At 39.2% G+C, this 25,495-nt stretch overlaps 1 protein-coding gene across 33 annotated transcripts in view; it reads right to left on the bottom strand.

Moving 5' to 3' along the window:
- Positions 1 to 25,495, bottom strand: part of DST (dystonin) — a 419,024-nt gene that overhangs the window by 158,577 nt on the left and 234,952 nt on the right. For 28 of the 33 annotated variants that reach the window (XM_045573100.1, XM_045573106.1, XM_045573103.1 and 25 more), the window contains 20 exons: positions 20,860 to 20,972; positions 20,663 to 20,769; positions 18,102 to 18,221; positions 15,271 to 15,366; positions 15,059 to 15,186; positions 11,311 to 11,404; positions 10,860 to 11,014; positions 9,018 to 9,480; positions 8,798 to 8,926; positions 8,539 to 8,616; positions 8,295 to 8,456; positions 8,101 to 8,205; positions 5,628 to 5,723; positions 4,931 to 5,056; positions 4,161 to 4,313; positions 3,862 to 4,016; positions 3,518 to 3,644; positions 2,629 to 2,812; positions 1,494 to 1,651; positions 507 to 685 (listed from right to left, as the gene is read on the bottom strand). In XM_045573100.1, the coding sequence (XP_045429056.1) occupies positions 507 to 685; positions 1,494 to 1,651; positions 2,629 to 2,812; positions 3,518 to 3,644; positions 3,862 to 4,016; positions 4,161 to 4,313; positions 4,931 to 5,056; positions 5,628 to 5,723; positions 8,101 to 8,205; positions 8,295 to 8,456; positions 8,539 to 8,616; positions 8,798 to 8,926; positions 9,018 to 9,480; positions 10,860 to 11,014; positions 11,311 to 11,404; positions 15,059 to 15,186; positions 15,271 to 15,366; positions 18,102 to 18,221; positions 20,663 to 20,769; positions 20,860 to 20,972 (2,928 nt within the window). Of the gene's footprint in view, positions 1 to 506; positions 686 to 1,493; positions 1,652 to 2,628; positions 2,813 to 3,517; positions 3,645 to 3,861; positions 4,017 to 4,160; positions 4,314 to 4,930; positions 5,057 to 5,627; positions 5,724 to 7,712; positions 7,913 to 8,100; positions 8,206 to 8,294; positions 8,457 to 8,538; positions 8,617 to 8,797; positions 8,927 to 9,017; positions 9,481 to 10,859; positions 11,015 to 11,310; positions 11,405 to 11,524; positions 11,882 to 15,058; positions 15,187 to 15,270; positions 15,367 to 18,101; positions 18,222 to 20,662; positions 20,770 to 20,859; positions 20,973 to 25,495 lie in introns of those variants that run through there. The other 5 variants (XM_036415469.2, XM_036415478.2, XM_036415477.2 and 2 more) reach the window with 5 other exon arrangements.

Raw genomic sequence — 25,495 nt, 5'->3', positions numbered from 1 at the left:
AGGAGAATTAAACAACAGCCTTCTATTGGTAAATGTTTATTTTCCCATCATGCAGTCCTGAAGCACCATTATGATACATAATATAGCATGTTCTTCATGTTGAAACACTGACATATTACCTACAAGACATATTCATTTGACTGTCTTCTTGATAGATAGTAGGGACCACAAGTGGTATTTAGCAAGAGATTCCAAGATAAGATGGTCTTCTTTCAAGTATTGTTTAGACCAAGCTTGAGAGGAAAATCCTACAGACTGCAACGGCTAAGTTACTAAAACTTTAGGCAAAATGTGAAAAGATCATACATTGCGCCCTAATCTCTGTGGCACATTCCCTTTCAACATGAAGAAGCATCCCAAATCTTTAGAAATACTTACTATATTGTTAAGGAAAAATAAAGGTGAATTATAAATATTCATAAAGTGAATATTTTAAATGCATGGCACATATGTAAAAACAGGACAGTTGTCGGGAGCAAAGTTATATTAAGACAGTGGTCACATACTTCTCTATGTAGGTGGAAGACATAGAGTAGACTTGGTTCATGTTCTGAAGGACCACACTGAGCTCAGAGCGTAAGGTAGGGACTGATGGAGAGGCTGCTGCCTGACTGAAAAAGTCTTCACATTTATTTGTGATTGTTCCCAAATCATCTTTCAGACGCTCCAGCTCTTTCTTGAGTTTCTATGAAAGAGAGAACAAACATTGGTATTAGGGGTTTTCACTCCAGATGAAACAGTTTCTTTAAACAGGTTTTGTTTGTTTGTCTGTTTTTTTTTTGTTAATCATCGCCTGAGGGTATTTTTTCCATTGATTTTTAGAGAGTGAAAGGGCTGGAGGGAGGAGAAGACAAAAGGCCAAAAGGAGGGAGAGAAGGAGAGAGGGAGAGGGAGCCACGTTGATGTGAGACACATGGTTTGGTTGCCTCCCGCAGGCGCCCCAACCCGGCAGGGAATCGAACCCAGGTACCTCCCCTTGACTGACAATCGAACCCTAAACCCTTCTGTGTACAGGCTGACACTCTAACCACTGTGCTCCAGCCAGGGCTCTTTCAACAGTTTTAAAATTCACGTTTTACATTATGATCACTGACTTAAAATTCTGCATATGCTTTACTTTTTAGCAAAGGAACTAAGCCATAGTATCAAGTTTTGTTATCATTAATTCCCTTATTGCTCATCTTTTCAAGCCCAAACATCTAACTTAGTGCTTTTGCATGTAGCATATGGTGAACAAACGTCTAATGATTTGCACTGTGAGAAGCCCTTACAGCCTCCACCATGATAGGTAAGGGGGGACCTATTTGCCTGAGTCAGAGGTGGAGCTGAAGTAAAGAAATGCTGGTTTACAATAACCAATAAGAACATAATCACACCTTACAAAGTGACCACCGGGCGAAGTTGAGCATGTTAGAAGTTACAGGAGTTGGCAGTCATTAAGATAGTAATTTACTTTAAGTTAAATTATACCCCAACACATTTACAAATCTCACCTCCTGCTCTGTGATTCTGAACACACTTTCATGCAAATCGTCTCTTTCCAGTGGAGTTCGGATCTGTCTGATCAACCGATCTTCACAGTTCTCTAACCGAAGTCTAATGTTTCTCACTTCAGAGATGTAGAGATTATAAACTGATTCCTCTTGCTCCTCTGTGAATGTAAACATAATGATTGGAAAACATCTTGTTTTCTATCATTTGGATGCTCTTCTCGTGTTTTTTTTTTTTTTTTTTTTTTTTTTTTTTTTTTTTTTATAGCAGTTTTATTACTACTGGAACATAGTGAGTCAGACTAATGCTACCAGATATCATCACAAACTCATCCTAAGGACATAAACCTTAAAAGTGTGACCTACAATTTACAAAGAGTTAATAAAATTTCCCTAATGCCATTTGAGGTGCCCATTTCTATCATATTATGTTCAAGGAAAGTAATATATTGCTCTTTCATGTTCAGGAAAATGTGAATTGCATTAGTTGTAGATTAACTAAAAAAGTAAATAAAAATCCTGAAAAATTAAAGGTAGATTAAAATATGTTCATGTTTAAAATTTTTAAAAATAGAATATTACTAATACAGTTTTTGTCTCTAAGTAACATCAAAAGTTTCAAATAAAATTTATATTAAATAAAAATAAACTAGACAAAAATCTTTTCCTTTAACCCTTGTGTAAAGTTTGGTTATGGAAAAATCTCTACACCTTCCTCTCAGTTTTGCTGTGAATCTAAAGATCCTCTAAAGAAGAAAGTCTTTTTTAAAAGTCCAAGTTTGGTACATGGAAAAATAAATGAATCTTTTCTGAAACGAAAAGATCATCATTCTGAACACTACACTGCCAAATCATGAAAATGTTGAAAAGCAGATGCATTAAGATGCCATCATTTGTCATACTATTTGGTTGGCATCTTTTTATTAATTCATCAACTAGAAAAAAAATTAATCCCTTTTTGCATATTCACACCTTAAACATGCTTTTAATTTTTCTGCAACTGTGTCTACCTGTCACAGGCTGAGTGGCATAACACACCTAAGACTGAAATTCCCATTCAGAGCAAGAAATAGCCTGTATTAAGCACCTATGTGGGGTCGGCGGGGAGGAGGGGGAAGACAAAGATGCCGTGCTTTACCTCTTTCTGCAGATTTCAGAAGTTCTTGATAATACTGCTTACACACATTCACCTCCTTTTCCAGCTGTGTGATATCTGGTCCTGAAAATATCTGGGATTCCTGGCTATCTTCCAGAAAATCTTCAAAACGAGACTGTAGATTACTCAGTACTTGCTGATGTTCACCAGGTAACATTGTCTTTATCTAGAGAAGACCAGGGACCATATAACTGAGTGACTATAGTACTGAGTTAAAATTAAATGGGACAGATCTCAGGTTAAATTTTCATGGTATAGGCCTGTTCAAATCAATAGTCATAAATACAAGAACCATTTGAAATTAATTTTCTCTTTGTTAACAATTTCAGGTTTCAAAAAACAAAGAAGAACAAGACTCTAAAATTCATTAAATGACATTAAACTGGACTCATCTCTGGAAGTCCAAACACTATATTCTGTCTCCCTATCAAAATATAAGCATCAAGTGAAATGTGTGATCTCCAGATGACCCCAATTCTTAGAAAGTGCCCCATAAATAGTAAGAATATAACAAATAGCATGGAATGAGTGACTGAACATTGGCCCTGCTGGAATCCATCCTATCGTATAGCACAGTGGTCGGCAAACTCATTAGTCAACAGAGCCAAATATCAACAGTACAACGATTAAAATTTCTTTTGAGAGCCAAATATTTTAAACTTAAACTTCTCCTAACGCCACTTCTTCAAAATAGACTCGCCAAGGCTGTGGTATTTTGTGGAAGAGCCACACTCAAGGAGCCAAAGAGCCACATGTGGTTCACCAGCCACAGTGTGCGGACCACGGGTATAGCAAACACAAACTCTATTCTTCATGACAAGGTGCCCCACATTTTTGGACAGGTTAGGTTAAGGTGTAGATTTATACTTACTGAAGCCACATTGCTAGCTCGGATTTTATCAATTTCGTTGATGAGATAGTGCCAGGATACTACACTCTTCATGTTTATGTGAGTCTCATGCCAAAGAGTTAGGACATTCTGATATTGTTGTTCAATTCTGAAATACATGAAAGAAAAGACAGATTAAGCTTTTTCCTTGAACACATGCTACAATTTCTCTCCTTTCTTTCTTTTTTAACGTATGTGTGTGGGTGTGAAATAGCCCATGTTTGCTAGTTTTAGATCCTTCTGATCCTGTGGGCCCTGACAAAGTATTGATTATTTATTTAACCTTCAGAGAGCTTCCCAGATCATTTCAGCTAATGCACACGAACCTGTTTGCAAAGTCAACCGCTTCTTTGTTTGGTGGAGGGACTGAGAAGCACACAGAGGGGACCATGGCCTCATTCCCCGTGGGGCTGATGACCTTCCATTTGGCGCGATGAGAGTTGTTTGCCAGAACACATTCATCATCTTTGTAAATGGTTATCTGGTTTAAAATGAAGAACAGAACAACCAAATGAGATCACTGTTGACTAATCTTTTTTTCCATACCCAAATCTTGGGAATTGTTGTTGTTGTCGTTTCTTATGAACAATGCCAGAAACTGGTCTGTTTCTAGGAGCTTAAGTACCTCAATTTGTCTGTAGTCACAGATGGCTTTGATTGGAATAGATGTTTTGAGTGGACAGTCAGGGTTCCTTGGCTTCAGCTGAATTATTGTTTTTGCTCTCCCCACCAGGCTTGCCACTGTGCTTTTATACTGCAAGAGCTCTTCTTTCTCCTCCTACGTAGTAAATGAGACAGATTTTAAGTGGCAAAAGACTTGTGGTCTCTGTTGTTTGGGGGCTTTATAGAAATGCAACCATCAGAGAGGCCGCCCTGACCACAAGGTCTAAACTTTCAATCCCTCCCCACCCCACCCCGTACATCTCCCTTCCCTGGTTTTGTTTGTTTTGTTGTTTTCTTCCTCGTTAGCATTTACTGTTGTCTAACATACACATATTTTACTGATTTGCCATGTTGATTGTCTACTCCCACCTCTAGCCTGTAAGCACCATGAGAGTAGGGGTTTCTTGTATGTTTTATTCATACTCTACCCTCAGCACCTAAAACAGTACCTACAATACAAAAAGTACTTAAGTACTTGTACTTGAATGAACACACACACACACACACTTTAAGCATTTTAAAATATCAAAGCTATAAAAAACACTTTCTTATGTTACCAAAAATACTAAAACTAAAAATAAATGTTTAAATGCTTGATTGGACAAGGTGGAATTATTAAGAGTACTAATGAAATATTCAGTCGTGCTTCCTATAAAAATATAATGAAAACTATCAAATTCCCATTGTACATTGTACATTACTAATGAAACTTCTAGGTAATCTTTCTAGTACCATTGATTCCTGAACAAGGTCTTCCAGCTTGTGAATGCTGCTGGATCTGTCACAGCTGTACTTCCGCTGAATGGCATCTTTCAGATTCCTCAAGTGATCAGTAGCTTCTTTGGCGTCATTGAAAAACTAGGGGAAGATGAAAACTGGTTGTTAAAGTAGATTATATGCCAGTAAAGTACAGAGTGACCAAGTTCAATTACCAGGGCCCTTTGTGTACCCCTCATCTGTGAGAACAGAATAAAATCAAAACAATGCAACATAATAGCCACATCCCTCCTTTATCCCAATAGCAACTCTTGAACTTAGATAATTATGAGTGAACAATAAATGCCCAAGGTTTGTTAGATTCCAAGCAATTCTTAGGTAGGGGTGAAATTCCAAGAATAATCTAAAACTTCTGAAGAAGAATACATTTTTGAAAAGAGTTCTCGGTAATGACTCTCTGTACTGAAAATACTTCCTTAGTAAGAGATGTATTTGTAAAATAAAGATTTTTCTGACACTTTAAGGTTGTTTTTATTAAGGATTTCCACCGTAATAGAATGCTTCAATGCATCCTTTGTGTCTTACAAACAAAGCGTTTCAGTTCATCTCCCCCTGCACCTTAGGTACACCTTACAATACATGATGAAAGCATTTCCTGTGAGTCAGCCAAAATCGCAATGCCGTGGACACAAGTGGTGACCCCATCACATACCTCGAAATAGGCGGTGTTCTCCTTTATGTGCTGCTCCACACACTGGCAGAGCTGCAGGATCCAGCTCCACTGTGTCTGCATTGCCGCTCGGTAGGCCTAGAAGTAAAACCCAGCCACTGTCAGTGGGGAGAACAATGACATGCATACACAGCCATGCTTTCAAAGGAGAAAAGACTCTACTATCCACATAGATAGTAGGATTTATTTATTTATTTATTTATTTATTTATTTATTTAGCAGATTAAGACTTGAAAATTAGGGTAGTGAATGTCCCTCTAATCTAAGATTATCACTTCCCCAAGCCAGTCCTAAAAGTTTAATGTCAACTTTTTAAATCAGTCCAGTCAATTTCTTTCAAATTTAAGTTATTTTTTCTTAACATAGTATATGGAAGAAGCTATTTTTACGTGAAAAAAAATTTAACATTTGAAATGGATGCAAGCTAACCCTCTACTCCTTTCTCACCAATCCTTTTTGTACTCTAGAATCCTCAAGATTCCTTTCCTTTATGACACTGTCCCTTCAACTTTATTTCTCCTCTCTGAATTTATATATTTCTGGATCATAAAACACGCCTTTGACACAAAATATATGGTTTTGTAGTTTTCTCCTTGTTTTTGCTTCTAAAACTAGGCCAGAAACTCTTGGGACTGGAGTAATTAATTTATTCGTTTTTACCAGGAAAATATTTGGGGCTTTTGGGATGGATAAAGAAGAGAGTATGCAATCAATCCTATATTACTGTAATTCTGGAATTATAAAAATTATAATACTAGAAATTATAATTAAAACATTTGTTTGCTTTAACTTTTATTTAAGACAAAGCATATCTTTCATGGGGGCAAAAAACTTGTATAAGATACCTCCTTAGGGGAACATGCAATACCCTTTTATATTATATTTAAGGTGCAATTCACTGCCTTCCAGAAGAGAGCACTCTAGATGCTTTAAGTAAGCCTATCATATTTCCTCTTGGAAAATTTCATTCCTGCTGAGCCTATGTCCAGGCAAGCTTTTGTATGGTATGTACGTACAATTTCCAACTGCACTGGAAATCCAGCAACATGTCATGACTATATTATCTGTTCCCCCAAATAAAGCTACTTTGAGTAAAATGGCTATTAAAGACCTATTATGCATTGTTAAATCAGTAGTTTCTTTTTCATATAAAATGTGAAATACTGTTGATAACCATTATCCATGTACACACAGATATTGACTAAGCCAATGAATTCATAAAGATGACTAATCTTATCCCCAAGAAACATGTCATTAGATTAGCATTTCTACATAAAAGTAACCAGGTTCACATCCACATTTTCTATTTCCATAACAATCCTTAACCTATAATTATGTTTCCTACCAGTTTTCATCTCTCTACTCTGGGGACAATTCTGTCTTTAGTTTATCACTGTTCAAAAGTGTATCCAGACCCTTCATTACTCCAATTTCCTTCCCTTATTATCATCCTTCCTTCTCTTGTATCTTTAACATTCCTAGCTGGCATTTCATGTGGATGCAAATCCCTATTTTTCTATAAAAGAAGGTCAAATGTACACACTCCCAAACTCCCCAATGACACCTGAAATTTCACTCATCTTCTGTGTCATGACAATGTCAATGAACTAAGGCATTTCTTTCTTCATCTGAGACACTGTAAAGCATGTCCCGTTGTAAGCACAGCTGCATTTCCCTCTGGAAATACACATCTAATCCATGTCTGATGCTCCTTGCCACCTTACTTAACCTCTCCTCCCCGTCTTGTTAGTCAAATTTAGAAAGTCACTAACTCTAACAAGTATATATCAGGCCAGAAAACTACAGTAAACACACCACCACCACCATCACCACCACTGCATTTTATCAACCTGTGTGATAAAATCCCACATCAACTATCCACCTTCTGGATTAGAAATGTGCACTCCAATGAGACCTTTCCAGTTTGTTGTTTCAATGCACTTCACAAAACTAAGATCCTAAAGTACAATTATTAATTAAATAACAGTAACGAATACGTCTTAAGAACATACTACGCACCCTAAACTATACTAAGTAGGAACCTTACATTATTGCTCTTATTCTCACCACAGCTCTACAGGTTAGAAGCAATTTTCCCATTTAAGCAGGAAGGTGAGGCTTAGCAAGGTTTCACCACTTGTGCCATGACACAAGTCGGGAGGAAATAAAACATCACAGTTTGGAAAGTCAAAGTCCTTTGTATTTCCTGCAATTCGCCTCTTGGGTTACAGGGGTGACAAAGGTACCTTTACTTTCAGTGAAGGGCAGGTGACACACTTAGAACAAGGGAAGTGAAGGCAAATCAGGATGATGTGTCAGAAACATTGCTGTGGAGCCAGGTTGTAATAAAAAATTGGATAGCTGGCATTTTTTCAATTTGTCAGCAATGAAAAAATACATAGGGTGATAATCGCATGTGGATATTCAAGCATGACTGTTACACTTCCTGACTCACCTCAATAGTTAATCGGGCTGGGTGATTTTCCAGAAGCAGCTGCTCTGCTATCTCCTGAACTGACTTAATATTTTCTTCCTTTTGCTCCAGTTCTCTCATTAATTCCTAATTCAAGAAAGAATTCAGAAATGCATTAGAAAAAGATCTAAACCTGAAATGCCACTTTAACATTCCATTACCATAGTTGCACTTACAGCATGGTAATCTTTTTTCCGGGCTATGTGGGTATTTCTTTCACTCCAGTCATAAGCAACTTCCTCCTCTTCTTTTTCATTCAACCAAATAAGCTCATTCGTGGCACGAGTTATAAAATTATGGAGCGTATCAAGGTGCCGTTCCTGATTCCTGGATGTATTCTTTATAAGGAAAACCACTGTAAGGATCACATCTTTCACAAACAGAGATAAGGGAAACAGAAAGTATAAAATAAAAACTTACCAAGAGTTTTGCGTACAGACTCTCTAACCTGTGCAACTTCTCTGCATAAGTTAACTTAAGAGGCGCCGTCATTTGGATCTATAACAAGGTGTAAGAAAGACACCAAGGTTAGGAATCTTGAAGATTTCTGATTCCTACTCAATGTATCTATTACCTTGTCACAGGGTCTTTACATGAAAAGCAAAAACAAACAAACAAACAAACAAACAAAAAAACAGTAAGCTAACATGAAATAGATATAGATTTTGAATGCATATACCTCACTGATCTTAGCTTCTTTAAGGCTACATTCAAATTCTTCAATAGCTCGGTGAACATTTTTATGGTTATCTAAATGGCTTTCAACACTTGGCAAATCTGATCCCCATTCAGTGCGGTCCAGCTGGCCCTTTAAACAGAAAGACCCTAGGTTTAAAAAAAGAAATTGATAGCAATAAAGATGGAAACTTTCAGGTAAAGGACACACTTTTTTTTTTTACCTGCATCTCATCAACCCAATTCAAAAGATCCTGAACAAATTTCATGTTGATTTCCTCTTCCGTTAAGTTCTGATCCAGCAAAGAAGACTTTAGAAGGGGCTTTCGGATCTGCATCAACTTCAGGGTTTGCAATGCATTTGTGTCTACTCCTGAATTGAAATTGGGAACTAATCCTGTTGGGAAACCAGGTGTGTAAACTGGAGTGAGGGATGGAGTCAGGCGGGAAGTCAGACCTGATGACAGGCCAGATTTCACACTAGAAGGGGTGAGGGAAGGCGTTAAACTCTGGGTCAGCCCTGAGTTCAGACTGGGGTTTAAGGTCTGTGCAAATCCTGAGTTTAAACTTTGAGTGATTCCTGATATCATGAGCTTCGTCTGTTCTGTCGTCAGCATGCGTCCTTTGCTGTACACTGAGGAACATTCATTCCTTAAGGCCATAATTTCATCGCGCAGTTTTGCTACCCTGAAAATAAAATCAAAAGGGATGTAACGTAAAAATCATTCTTTATAAAGAGCAAGCCCTAAGTTAAACTATGGACTTTCGTTAACCACAATGTGCCAATACTGGTTCATCAATTATAACAAATGTATCACACTAACGTAAGACGTTAATAGGGGAAGAAGTCATGTCAGGAGGCATATGGGAAACTCTGTACTTTCCATTCAGTTGTTCTATTAATCTAAACTGCTAAGTACAGTCTACTATTTGAAAAATACATTGTGATCATATTGATAAAATTTTATACCACATTTTCCCCCCACAAAATTGTACCAAGAGCACTTTCATTACCACACAGTCTTTATAACTATCCTATATAATAAAGATGTACTATGCAAATGGTCATTATACAGTGAAGCGTAACAACTGACCGCATAACAACTGAATCACCGATCAGCAGGAGGGTGGGGCAGCGAGCTACAAGCGGGTAGCAGAGAGCTACAGGAGAGGGCAGGGCAGCAAGCTATGAGGGGAGGGGGGTTGGGGGGGCGGGGGGGGAACGGGGGGGGGGAACAACAGGAAGGTGGGGCAGTGGCTAGAGAGCTGCTGGAGGGCAACAGCAAACTATTGGAAAGCTACTGGCACACGGATTTGTGTGCAGGGCTACTAGTCATTTATAATGAACATAATTACTGAACTATGATGTGATAATGCTCCTCTTATTTGACTTTTAGGAAATTTTCAAACTTTTGTTATTATAAAACATTTCTCATCTAAACCAAAAGTTTTTATCTGTATTTATTTAAATGTTTTATTGTTATAATTCCTAAATTGTTATTGATTCCTAAAAGTGGAACAACTGAATCAAAACATCATTTACAACTTTTTATATATATACATATACATGCATATATATATATATATATATATATATATATACACACATATCCATATACTTATACATTGACAGCAATATATATAGCATACAGCCAAAAAGATTCCATCTCTATCCCCAGACCTACTTCCCAGAGATACAGCTTTTTATACCCATATATTTTCCCAGCATTTTGTTATAAAACATTTTCATATAAAGAGAAAACTAGAACACTGAATTAAGAAAAGATACTTTTCAAATATACCCACACATATTTTAACTGTATGTTTAGTACTATAATATTAAATATTGTATGTATTATTAAATGTTTTTCTATTATTTATCTTTGCAGAACAAATACCTTTTAACACACCAACATATGCCAGAATTAACGTGACATGCATTTTCAACGGAAAAATGCTTAAGAAAAATAATTCACAAAATCGTCCCACTCTACATTCCCATCATAAGGGCCCAGGAAATGGTGACACAGAAGGACAGGGCATGAGCAGGTGAGTAGCACATTTACCTCTGCACCAACTGATCTGCATGGTAATATTTTCCATCAATCAGTATCTGCACATCGATTACATGCTGGCGTAAGAGGTTCTCACATTCAAGTATATAGCCGGCAATTTCTGCTTCATTCTGAAACTGCACCCCCGATTCTAACCTTTTAGCATCCTGTATTTTAAAAGAGGTCAATATTAATTTTGTAAAACAAAGTGTCAAAACTAGTAAGCTATATTGGAACACAAGGCTACTTGAGTTCTTTTTTTTCCCCCTTATGGTTCAAAAACATGTTTTGCCTCTGTTGACTATTTCTCCATGAAGCAAATACTGCTCCGAATATTTAACAAACCTTAAGTTTCAATGGCAAAAATACCAAGAACTGACCACATGCTATGCAAACGTTTTTAGTTCATCCAAATGCACAGATCCCTCTCCCCCAAACCCAAAGGCTCCTAAAATTAACTTACAGCCTGAAGAGCATTTCGAGCAAGTGTCAATTTGTCTGCACAGATGACACTGTCCCTTTGAACTCGGTGGGCAATCTGCTGCAACATTTCCAACCTGAAAGAAGGAACAAAACAGAATATAGCCTCTCCCTCCGAAGTCGCAGAGTTCACAATCGCTAAAAAAGGCCGCCGTCCGCTGAGACTAACACACAATCCCACACCAGGGTTTCCATACCTGTGTCCATCCACGGATTCATTGCCGAAGCTAATGCAGGAGTTGATTAGCGTTGGCCCACAATGAACAGAGACAAAGTTTTCATTTGAATCGAGGCTGGTTCGAGTGCTCGTGGTGTTACTAAACACAGAGTCACTACTATGGTAGCTGTAACTACTACTGTGCATTTCTAGCCCCGAAATGATATTCTTTCTTGACCAGCAAAAGTACACTAGAAAGTAGATCTGCAAAAAGCTCTACTTCTAACGGTGAAAAGGTGGCAGCTGAATGTTGCTGCTTTAATGGCTCCTTAAATATGCTCCTACATGCATATTCAACACAGAGAAAATAATACGCTGATAACTATTCAAAAGAATCTCGCCTAAAGCCACGAGTTTGCTAGCTGAGGTTTGCCTTTTGTAGCTTGCATTAACACGCTGCAAGTATGGACAAGGTAGGCTGATGGGGCGGCACTGAAAAAAAGCCTGGCCAAATATTTTCACCGAGTGTCATCCAATTGCAACCACCTAAAAAACAGCTCAGAGGCCTCATCGAAGCCCAGGCACAATTAGTAAAAGTTAGTCAGGCAATAGCAATCATCAGCTAAAAACCCACAAATATTCAGGTACAGCCTGGCTTTTATAAAGGGCCAGGTCTGAATCCAAATAACAATAAGGCTGAATGGTGGCATTTATAAGCATGGTAAACAAATTCATGTGGTGAGAAATGAAGTCCATTCCCATTTTAAGTTGCATGTCATTTGTTTGTTAGGTTAAATTAACTGGAGAAAGACCCACTTATCTTTCTTTCAATGACATGCTCTCAGGAATATGACTCTAATCTTACTACAGTTACTTTATTTTTAAAAATATATATATATATATTTTATTGATTTTTTTTTTTTTTTTTTTTTTTTACAGAAGGAAGGGAGAGAGATAGAGAGTTAGAAACATCTATGAGAGAGATACATCAATCAGCTGCCTCCTGCATACCCCCTACTGGGGATGTGCCCACAACCAAGGTACATACATGCCCTTGACCGCCCTTGACCGGAATCGAACCCAAAACCTTTCAGTCCGCAGGCCGATGCTCTATCCACTGAGCCAAACCAGTTTCGGCTACTTTATATTTTTAAAAGTCAAAATGCTAAGTAGAGTATTGAGACGTTGCTTGCAATTTTCATTGTCTATGCTTGTTTTTCCTTTTCCTGAAAAGAGTTTATCATTTGTCTTCTACACACTCCCATGCCACATAGCTATTATTTGCAATATATATAGTTAATGCCAAAAAACTTGTTGCATCAAGAAAACTTAAAGTATTTATCCAGACAATCTCCTAAATATCTTCTTAACCCCCAACACTACAAAGCCACAGTTGCTTTGATTTTGAAAGTGCCTTATCAAATACAGGATGTCCCCAAAAACTGTATACACACTTTAACAGCTGACAGCTCAATTCTGAAAATGAAATGTATTTTAATAAACACTTTCCTTATAATTATTCAAAGTATGTGTATTCTTTTTGAAGTGGATATTGTATATAGTTAGTAAACAGAAAATCTCAAAATAGTAAGAGCAGCTAATGTTTATAAGGCAATTATTATGTGCCTGGAAATCCACTAATCATTTTACACACACCACTTCACCTCATACTCATAACCACCAAATGTGGTAGACACTACTACATCCTGTTTACAAATGAGAAAACTGAGGCTTAAAGAGATTCATGAACTTGTCTAAAATGACGTGGCTTGACAGTTGAGCTACTAATTTAATCCGGGATGGACTGGTTCCTGGACCTGGAACTCCTGCACTGCCTTCATTTATTAACACATAGTAAAACCCAGCTACTATTCTTATGACTAAAAACCTACTCCATATCCCTTCTCCAGCCGACTTGGCCATTGCTTCAGATGATTATCTTAGTATCTCTCTTGAATCGCCTACAAATGCCTCCCCCATAAAAGGCCCATCCCGTGTATTTCAAGTTTATGTTCGTTCCAAAGATCCAATTATGTTGATGTAATATTAAACTTTAACAAGAGTGTAAGCAGTAATTTAATAAAGGACTGACAAGTTACACTTGCCCTCATATTGTCGCTGCTTCGTCCCATTTCAACAACACTGAGGTCAGGTGTGGGGCACAGAGAGCATGAGTGTACTAAGTGCCTCTCCATATACCTGGCTCCCTGTTAAACTGGTCACACAAGGGGCAGTGAAAGCACGTTTTCCTCCACATTCTTGGAGCTCAAAGCGGTGGAACAGGTAACCCTTGGTCAAATGATCACAGAAATAAATATACAATTACAACAGAGATAAGTGTCATGAAGGAACGGCACATGTGAACACGAGACTTATAATAAATAAGACATCTGAACCAGCCTAGGAGATCATGGGAAAATTTCTTGAGGAAGTAACCCTAAAGACGAGATCTAAGGATGATTAGGAGTAAAGAGAGTGGGGCAGGGTGACCTGGACTTCCCTGCCAAAGGTTCAGAGGGTTGCAAACCTCCTGGGTATGGAGGAGGGTGGGACCCTGGCACTCAGAACTCCCGAGAGAGCCAGTGTGGCTGCGGGAAAGGCAGAGAGGTGGAAGCCCAGGCCATGGAGCTCACAGCTTCTGAGGAGCAGAGATCCCCATCCCCCCTAGTCAGGCTGGGAGGTAAGGACTAGAATGAAGACAAATGCATCCAACACATCTCCCAAGGCACCTGCCAGGGCCACTGAGTAGAGGAGTAGAGAGAGAATGATGAAGTCAGTGACAATTTCATGGAATAAATGCACTTGTAGAAATATCCAAAGGGGAGCTTAATCCCAATATTCACTGAGTGTTTTCTGGAAGCCACCTCACTGCCCTGTAAATGGAGGCAGTCTAGACTCTGGTTTCCATGGCCCCACTGAAAGAGGGCACAGCCAAAACTATAAGAAGCAAAGCAAGTCCTTTATGGGCCTGTAAGCTGCCGGATCCAGGCCCCGGTGCTTTAAAAGCCAATCAGAGGAAGACAATATCACAAGATCTCATTCATATGTGGAACCTAATGAACAAAATAAACTGATGAAGATCCAGAGACATGAAAGCACGGAACAGACTGTCAAATCTCCGAGGGAAGAGGGGGAAGGGTGGGAAGAGATTAACCAAAGAACTTACATGTATATATGCATAACCCGTGGACACAGCAGTGAAGGAGGGGGAAGGGACCAATAGGGGAAAAAAGAATAAAAGCCAGTTTGAGAAATTCTCATAGCTAATTTGATAGGCTTTAAACCTGTTACCATCTTATTAGATGATACTTCACGGACCAACCCAGCCTATAAGGTATTTTTTGAATACTGCTTCACTGATTTAACCCCTCAAACCTCTTAGAAGAGTTTCTAGATAAGAAAATGAAACTTCAGAAAGATTACGTGACTTACCCTAGGTCACACAGCCAGGGAAATGGAAAAGGTAAATGTTGGTCCTAGCTCATCCTGGCTCCAAAATGTAAGTTCTTTCCATGAGAGCAACCGGATGCCCACTCCTCCTCCCGGTTTCCATGGCAAAAATAGCTCAGCTCACCTTTCCACTTCCGGACGAAGCGCCTTCTCCCTCTCGAGCATGGCAATGATGAGCTTGCCCCACTCTTTTTCTATGTCATTTGGATGATAACCTTGAAGGAGTTTGATGCGTCCAAATTCTATCCAAATCTTAAGAAAATTTAAAAAAATAATAATTAATGCAAAGCAAATATGTAAAAACAACTTGATCGAAAAAAGGAAATTTCTGCTTACCTCTAATAATTTATATAGGCGTTTGATTTTTGATTTTTCTGTCTCCTTTGGAGGAATTTCTGTCTCTTTAAACTGTAAATACTGATTGTAAAGTGCCTAAAATGAAAGGAAAAATAAATGAAAGCTCAACATTCAAAGACCTGTTTTCATTATGGCATAATGTTACCACTTCAAATGCTACCGACTGTGTGCTATGCATTCAGTGGAATTCCTTTATAAAATTGATACTCAAGGCCTGTACTGACTGCCAGCTAGTTGGCGACTGAGTTATGTAAGGCTTGATGAGGGTGTAACTACTGATGTATGCCGTGATTCAGCAGGTGCCACACTGGTGTCTGCATAATGAATTGTGGTAAAACTTACTACAGCTCTATTAACAATCTCATCATACAAACAAGAAAACACATCCTAAAAGACACACTTTCCGCCCTAGCTGGTTTGGCTCAGTGGATAGAGCGTCGGCCAGTGGATCAAAGGGTCCTGGGTTCAATTCCAGTCAAAAGCAAATACTTTGGTCGCAAGCTTCTCCCAGCTCCTGCAGGAGGCAACCAATCAATGTGTTTCTTTCACATTAATGTTTCTCTCTGTCTGTCTCTCTCTCTCTCTCCCACTCTCCCTAAAAAAAAATCCTTGGGTGAGGATTTAAAAAAATAAATAAAAACATACTTTCCAAATGTGGCAAATTAGCTTTTGGAAAAATAATCTGATGCAATTTCCATAAGGGGAGAAAACAAAACAAAACCTGTTCTTGTCTATTCCATGGATCTATCCTTGAAAACAGAATTCTTATCAGATAGATGAAGTTAAAACTTGAGGTCAATGTCCCTCTGGCTAAGTTAAACAGATCTCTTTGTCAACAGAGATAGATGTTAATGGTTACTGCTTTATTACATTAATAGACATTTCAACCATGTAATTAAATTATTATCTAGTTTGCAGATACTAATTTGGAATCTCTTATTATATTGTATTTACTAAGAAGGACCATCATAAAATGAAGAAAGCATCTCCACATTTAATAAGTGTATACTAATTATTTCATCCTGATTCATGCTGTTGTTGTTTTTCTTTAAAGTCCCTTTTAATCTTCAAACAGACACATTTCTGATGGACTCCATTCAATATTCTGCTGGCTAATAACATTACTAGCATTTTCTCCACATATTTTTAATTTTTTTTATATTATATCCTATCCCAGGCACCAACAAGTAACTTGAGTATTCACTCAAACTTTTTCCAAAACTTAAAGAACCTGCATTAATCAGAAGCCAGAACACATTTAGCCAAGTGTCTGACAACAGGAATCCATTTGGAAACAATTTGAACTTGAAATCTGAAAACTGTTTGGTTGTAAACGTAGTAACTGTTTTAAAATGTTCATCAGTAAATAAACACCAAATGCCATTATAGCTAATCGTTGCTGTGGTAGATGTGGTGATGGGGGCCAGAGGGATCCTTCTTGTCCTGGAGATGTTTACATCCACATAGGGAGACTACACACAAACAGCTTCAGAGCAGTTAAAGAGCATCCTATCAACCCGGGCCAAGTGCCTGGGTGCCAAGGACAAACTCCCCTGGCAATGTGAGCAAAGGGCTGCTTCACAGATGGTCTGCAGAGAGGCCTGAACACAGTGAGTAACTTACACAGGCCCACCCGAGGCCATTGCAGTCTGTGATTCCAGTGCGATCATGAAAACAGAGCTTATAACTCAAGGAATTAGACTTCACTGCTAATATTCACATTGTATGTGTTTCTTGAAAGAAAGTAGGCTATTTTGCTATTATAGGTCCTAATGAGACAACGCATTCTTCAATTAAGTTTATGTATCTAGAATGTCTTCTATATTTCTATAATATCTTTGTCTCAAGGAGTTAGACCTGTTTTTAGGTAGTAGCACATTTTTTAAAAATATTTTTTTATTAATTTCAGACAGGAAGGGAGAGAAAGAGATAGAAACATCGTTGATATGAGAGAATCATTTGATTGGCTACCTCCTGCATATTCCACATTGAGGATCAAGCTCACTACCAGAGAATGTAGCTGGACCAGGAATTGATCCATGACCTCTGGTTCACAGGACAAAGCTCAATCACTGAGCAACACTGGCCGGGTAGTAGTAGCAAATGTTTTACTAAGCCATGAATTCATTGATCCTGGAGGTCAGGTATGTGTTTTGAATTCACAGTGAAGTAGAGTATGGACCTCCTGCTACACAAAAGGAGGATCTAAAGCGACTTTATAGGATTGGACACCACAGGCACAGTCCCAACCACGGCCACCCTTATACAAGCTTCCCAGGGTCCCTCCAACCAGGTTATCTGGTGAACCTCAAACATTTCCCACACACCAAACACGAAGTGGCAAGGTCACCTCTAGAGACTCTCTCAAACCTTACACCCTCAATGCAAAACTAAGGGACTATAAATTTATTTAAGATACTGTATTACATTTTAATTACTAGTTGTTACCTCTATTATCTCTGTATAATGGGGAGATGAGTATATTTTTTAAATGCCTATTTATTAATGGCTTGTCAAAGGCAATTTTTCTTGAAGTTCTAAATAATAGAATTGCCCTGGTCAGGTAGCTTAGTTGGTTAGAGCATATTTCAATATGCCAAGGTAGCAGGTTCAATTTCTAGTTCAGGGCACACAGAAGAATCAGCCAATGAATGCATAAATAAGTGGAACAAAAAATCAATGTTTTTCTCTCTCTGCCTCTCTCTCTAAAATCAAAAAATAAATAAAATTTAAAATAACAGAATTATTACAGCATTATTTACAAGTTAAATATCAAGTCAATCCTATTTAACCCCTGTAGTGCCACTGACCTTCAGTTCTACGGGATTATTGGGAAATGCTCTCTCAGACATTGTGGTCACATGGTGTCGAATCCACTGGATGAGGTAGTTCACCATATTCTGGTATTCAATCCATTTGACTTCAACATCCTAAAACAAGAAAATGACAGGAAAAGCCCATGGCTGTAGATAGTAAGATTCATTTCTAACACAATTTAGTCAAAGGTCATTCTTGTAATTACATATTTTTAAGCCTGACAGAGAGAACCGGCTAAATGATTTATTTCTCACGCAGTCCTCACCCTGTCCATGCACTCCCAGCCCTTCCCAATGCACAGCTTTAAAACCACGCTACCTACAGGGGCCTGATGACCTCCAATTCTGAACCAGAGACAGGGCTGTCTGGGCACTGAGTGGAAAGGGTTCTGAGGCCGTGCTCACGCACAGCAGGAAAGACTTCCACCATCCACTTGCCAGGAGTTCAAGAAAGGGGGCGGACAGCTTGCATTAGCCAAGTCGGTTGCCACTCTGTCAGCCTTTTTAGATCTAAGTCCTCTTTACGTATGAAACTCAAAAGAGCTATGCATTATGTAAGAAACTATCGATAGACAGGAATGAAAACAACAGGAAATGTCTATGGTGAGATTACTCGAGTACTCATTTAGCAAACTTTTTTTTTAAATGGAGAAAACTGGAAGGTTGTCAACTGCTATATTCAATTAAGTATTTGATAAGCTCTCATTACGTTCAAAGCATTGTGCTAAGTGTCGTAATAAAAATATCATGCTTTAAGACATAATACCTATTATCAAAGAGTTGCCATCTAGATGGGGAGATGAGAGAGATTCATAATATGAACAGCCGAGCAAAATGAAAAGCAGTATTCAATTAAGTGTTGAAATACCTGGTAGAGTATGCTAGGAGTTGAAATAAGAATCAGGTAAGCATCAGTGTGCCTGAAGTGGTCACTAAAAGCTCCTTGGGAAGCGGCCCTCAATCCCTGAGCAGTTCTCACACTTCCAGTACTTTTTTTTTTTTTTTTTTTTTTGGGGGGGGGGGTGATGAGTAAGAAGAGAGGAGTGCATAAAAAACAGAGTCCCAAGTGAGTCAGGACTCTGAAAGAGGAATGCCCTGGTTACCAGCAAACAGTTTGTATTGAGATGTCAGAGCTAAAGATGAAAAAAAGCTCCATTTATTTATGCAGAATTTTGAATGTCAGAACATCTAGAATGGAGTTAATCATGCAAGTGATATGTAGCCACTGAAAGTTTTCAAGCTAATTTGGTGATAGTGTGCAGAGTTGATGAGGGGGAAGGAGAAGAGGAGGAGATGAAAAACTATAGGAAAGCTATCATCCTGGTTCTAAGAATCAGGAATGGGGTGGAGGTAGTGAGACAATAGAATGGCCACAAGAAACATTCTCAAGCAACAGCCAACACGGAGTCCTTGGAGAACTGCACTGACTCAGAGGAGAGGATAACCATGGAAGCAAGTTACTTAGGGATCAAAAGAACAGATGAAACGTTTGAGAGAAAGAACGACAGGAAGAGAAGGGGGATAAGTCTAAAAGCAGCAGCATACAAAGGTGAAGTAAAATACCGGGAAAGAGCTCACCAAGATGAGCTCCTAAATCTTCAAAGTAAATTGTTTGTAATGGTGTCTGCAAGGAGGAGGGAGAAAGGCCCGGGGTGAGGGGTGCTCAGCCCCAAGTGTGAAAGGCGTATCGGGCTTCCTGTCTCTTCTACAAACACATAAGCATTTGTTAGCATGGCCACTAAAACACACACGGCTGAACTGAATGGCACAAACCCGTGGCAAATTGTGAACTAATAAAGACCCAAAGCCACGTTTCAGAGACCTTGCCCTGCTTACAAAGGAGCTCTGTCAATCTGGCAAAAATAAATCGCTTTCCTCTGGGTCTCACTGTTAAATCAGAGAAGCAATACCGAGCCAACTTCTCTCATGGAATCATATGAGGTAATAAACTTCACTGAAAGTGACTTCAAACATGCGATGTTCTATACAAATACCTCAAATAGAGCAGCTGTAAAACAGCAAGTTAAAAAATGAGTATCTCCAAAATGCAGTGGCGTATAGCTACTATTTATCAAACAAAAAAAGTAACTCGGAATAGCCTACTTTATGATACAGAACGAGTTTTTTCTTGCTGAATTTTAATTTTAATAATGGAATGATACTATCCAAGTGCATACAATATCAGTTTGATAAATAGCATATTAAAATCAACTTCTTTTTAAAATATTTTCTATTTAAGATAAAAAGCACTATCAAAAAATTCAGTCAAGCAGCCGGGACCGGTTTGGCTCAATGGATAGAGAGTCGGCTTGGGGACTGAAGGGTCCCGGGTTCGATTCTGGTCAAGGGCATGTACCTTGGTTGCGGGCACATCCCCAGTAGAGGGTGTGCAAGAGGCAGCTGATCGATGACTCTCTCTCATCGATGTTTCTAACTCTCTATCTCTCTCCCTTCCTCTCTGTATAAAATCAATAAAATATATTTTAAAAAAAAAAATCGGTCAAGCAGACTATGCCACATCAGAAGCTTCCAGAATGAAGAAAATCAATACTCACATTTGCACCGATGCCTTCACCGCCTTCAGGGACTTTGGGAAATGCATCATAGAGAGACGACACATATGTTATTACTGATTTCTCATCAGGAGAGGAAACATCAACGTCTAAAAGCAGCAACACAAATTATTTCAAGATGCTGACAGATTGCTATTGACCAAACCTTCAGGCCACATCTAGTCAAGGCCACAGCTCACCTTCAGGATCCAGGAGTCTGTTGACGCCAATTTTTTCTGCTACATAAAAAGCGTGCTCTAAATTTGCAAGGTTGCTTTGAACAGCAACAGTGTTCATGTCTATCAGGTCCGGCCTAGGGGGGGAAAAATGACTGTATTAATTACGTTTTCTCAGGTGCCTTTCCAACATTATATTTACATGCATATCTATTTATATAGCAACTGCTGCAAATATTAATTCTAAGCCTGCATTAAGGAGATTTTCACCAAACATTGCTTAATTCTCTCAGAAACATGTGTGGCAAAGGCAAGTGTAATGAGGAAAAAATATATAAAAACGTGAACACACATAATTTTCGGTAAGGTCTACAAATACCTCATAATTAGAATCTATAAGAACATCTGTCCCATCCAGCCCATGCAAGTTCCACTACTCAACACCCTCCCAATCCAGCCAGCATTCTCTCAATGTTTCTCCCCAAACACAAAAGCTTATACTCAGTTCAATGCCACACCTTGGCATGCCCCATCCATCCAGGCTGTCCTTCCCTGTCACCGTCACTTTCTACAATCCTATTCATCCCCGCAAGCAGAGAGCGAGCCCACCTCATCAGTGGGGTCTCAGTTTTCTCTCCCTGTTCCCTGAACTCCTTATGCTCCTTGGCCTGTACTAGTCAAGTTGGCACTTAGAACTTCCTTGCCCTATTAATTCACTGTTTAATGTGCATCTACATCTTGTTTCTCCCAACTAGTCGAGGCCAAGATGGAAAGAACCATGCATTAATACACATTTGTATTTGATTCTCCTGCTGAGATAAAAGAGTGGCATATATTTGGTAGACATTCCATAAATATCTGCAAGTAAGTTGGTAAATGGGTTGGTTAGTTAGTAATTTGAATCATAAATAGCCAAATAAGCACTAGTTTGTATCTTCATAAACATGCATGTCCACACACAAAACACTCTCTCCTACCTTAGACTTCTCCTCCTAATCCATAAGACATACATGACACTCTAAAGCAGCAGTCACCAGCCTTTCAGACCTCACGGACTACCAGTTGGTGACCACTGCTCTAAACCACAAGGGTACCTCGCTTTATCTATATGAGATGAGAAAAGACTCCTAAAATACTCCTTAAATTAGGAGGCAAAATATGGCCAGAAGCCAATCGGGAAACTTTCACCTAAAAAATAAAACATTAGTGTCTGGACAGTGTTGCTCAGTGATTGAGCATCAACCCATGAACCAAGAAGTCACCAACTTGATTCCCAATCAGGGCACATCCCTGAGTTGAGGACTCGATCCCCAGGAGGGGGGTGCAGGAGGCAGCCGAACCATGAATGTTTCTCTCCCATCGATGTTTCTGTCTTTCTATCCTTCTCCCTTCTTCTGTCTTTAAAAATCAATAAAAACATATTTTTTTAAAATTTTCTTTTTAAAAAAATCAATAAAGCATTAGCACTGGCTGGTGTCGCTCAGTGGTTAGAGTGTTGGCCTGCGCAACAAAGGGTCACGGTTCAATTCCTGGTCAAGGGCAAGTACCTGGGTTGCAGGTTCAATCCCCACCCACATGTGGGAAGCAACCAATTGATGTTTCTCTCTCACATTGATGTTTCTCTCTCTCTCTCTCTTTCTTTCTCTCTCCCCCTCCTTCCTCCTTCTCTAAAAATTAAGGTGAGGGGGGAATATCCTCAGCTGAGGATTAACAAAGAAAACAAAAAATAATTAAAAGAATGCAGAAACAAATATGGAAACAGTAAAGCCTTCAAAAAGAGTGGCACCCAGTCCCAAAGTCACTGAGTTAGAGCCTATTTATCAGCTTCTAAGAGAAGGCTCCCTCTCCCACAGGCACGCTGCTTCCACAGAAAGGCAGGAGGGCTCCCAGGCGGAGTGGGACAAATGAAATGCAAGTTATTCTCACTACTACTTGGAAGGCTGTTTACATGAGAAACTCTTTGAAATTCTACCATTCATCTTGGGAAGGTAAACAGCAATTTGTACTCCTATTTTTATCTGATGAGAATGTAGACTTCCAAAGAAACCTAGTCACAGCTTTATAACTCTTTGAAGTGTTCATTACCCTGAACTACAGCTAGCATTATCTACTACTTGTTTCCCAGGAAAGTCTTTTGTGTTTTGCATGCCACCAATTCCATCGCTGAAAAGTGGCCCAGCATGTAAAGTCCACTGTCACCAATAAAAGAATGAAATGACAAACCTCTAGATTTTCATTTTTTATTCACATAGAAGCTTTTTCCCCCTACACACAGACCCTTTTGAAACATCTGCCAACTTTAGGATCACTAAACAGACGTGTATAACAGTCTAGACAAAAACAAATACCTTAAGCTCAAAAAATTGTTTTGCTCCCATAAAGCTCACACATTTGGGAAAAACGGAAACCAGCTTTTCTGAATTTGCCAAGGCCGCAACAAGAAAGAGCATGTTGTCCCGCGAACCCTGCCATTAGCACTGCGTAATCCCTGCAGAATGAATCAAGGCATTGAAGAATCGAGTTTTTGAGAAAGAGAATAAAACATAAAACTCCCTCCTGAATGACACAGTCATTTCAGCACAAAAGCAGCTGTAGAATACGTGAGTTTGGATCAGTCACCTCTTGATCATGACATTTGACACTGTAATGGAACAAAAACTGAACCGGCTTTCCCCCATTAAAAAATTAAGCAAAAAAAGAAAAGGGATAAAACGTTAAAACCACTATGAAGAAGTAAGTGCCTGGGCATTTTCAAAAGCCTATCCCTCCCCCTGTCCTCCTCGGAGGACTGCGGTACTGCTTTGCCTCTCTCCGCCTGCAGCTGCCAGAAGAGGCGCGTGCTGTGGCCTGCCTCCCTTCCTTCTTTCCTCATGGCCCCGCTGGGATAACACATTTACAAACGTCAGCTAATTTCCACGTAAAGAAGATGGGTTTCATCGCACTGTGATATCTCCTTTTGGGGTAGCATTAACAGGAAATCTCATTCTCATTTCAGGTTTGGCTAACCAAGGACTACACTATACTGTCAGCATGGAGAAGGCAGCAGCCATGTCCCTGAATGATAGTTTAAGCGGCTGAACATGAACTATTTTGATTTCCTTAATTCCTGGAAACCTTTCAAAATCATGTAATTTAACCCCCCTGCTGCCTAAAATAATATATACGAGTTGGTTTTTTTGGTTTTGTTTTGTTTTGATTTTTATGGAAAAGAGGCAATTCTAACTCTTACTTTTGTTATTATTTTGTAATAATGAAATCTTTTCTGAATGACTCAATCATCATAGATTGCCATTTCAAAAAACATATATTTATATGCCAACTTTTTTTAAAAAAAATGTTTATAAATAGCTTACAAAAAAAGGAAACTATAAGAAAATAACATAAATTTTAAATTTGAATTATAAAACCAAGATAGATCGTAAGATGAATGGAACAGAATAACAGATCTCAGTGGGGTGTGGTGGGGGAGGGGAAAGGGAAGGGACAGAAAGAGATTAACCGAAGAACACATATGCATAATCAATGGGCAGAGACCTAGGATTGGGAAGGCCTGGGGTGGGGCAGGGCTGGGTGGAGGGGGGCAAAATGGAGAAAATGAGAGACATCTGTAATACTGTCAGCAATAAAATAATAATAGTAATAAAATAAATTTTAAAATAAAAAATAAAATGAGGCCAAAAAATAATAAAACACTTATATGCATGGTTAGTGCCCTTAATTTGTCCAAAAAATATAGAACAAAAGGTTACCAAAAAGTGGCTGTTGCAATATAAAATAATTTTGGATAAAAATAATGCTTATCTTTCATACAACACATCTTCTCGACCAAGTAGATGTATATATTCACATGCAAACATATATACTTGTATATGCATGTATCCATATGTGTACATGCATGTGGATACGTGTACATGTAACATTAAGATATCCACACTGACAGATAACCAAACTAGCATAACATTGAAATTGCTTAAGAATTTATTTTTGGTACAGATATTTCAAAGTAACTTTCTGCCCTCAAACACTCATGAATATATGAGCTCACATGAGAATTAGATACAATTCTGGGAGAAAATGCATTGTCCTATATAATAAAGAGCTAATATGCTAATGGTCTTCACACTATCAAGCCTTAAGGACCTATCAGCAGGAGGCTGTGGGCACGGCAGGCGTGCATGGGTGGGCAGGGACTAGACACTGTGTCCTTCTGGACAAAGCCACAGCTGCTGCCAGAGGGTCAGGCAAGCCATGGATGGTGGCTGCTGATGCCCAGGGCCGGCTCGAGGTCCAGGCAAGCCGCAGGTGGCGGCTGACACTGCCCAGGGCCCAAGACTCAGACAAACTGTGGTGGCTGTGAGGGCCAAGGCTCAGGCAGCTGTGTGGCTGGCAGTGGCAGCAGCAGAGGCGTGATGGGAGCATCGCCTTCTCATGATTGCTAAATCGCCTCCCACAGAGGGAGGCCAGAGGCAGCAGCAGCGTGGGTGGTGGTAGGAGTGGTGCCTTCCCCTGATTGGCCACAGGGAGTGGCCTAACCCATCAGGAGAACATCCCCTGCGGGCTCCAGGACTGCCAGAGGGGGCAGGCTGGGCTAAGGGACCCTCCCCCAGTGCATGAATTTTCATGCACCAGGCCTCTAGTAGTTAATAATACAGTTCTGTAT

Source organism: Pipistrellus kuhlii, unplaced genomic scaffold, assembly GCF_014108245.1.
Source record: "Pipistrellus kuhlii isolate mPipKuh1 unplaced genomic scaffold, mPipKuh1.p scaffold_m20_p_5, whole genome shotgun sequence".
Lineage (NCBI taxonomy): Eukaryota > Metazoa > Chordata > Mammalia > Chiroptera > Vespertilionidae > Pipistrellus > Pipistrellus kuhlii.
Note: the sequence above shows the minus strand (reverse complement) of the source record. Positions and strands in the feature narration are given on the sequence as shown.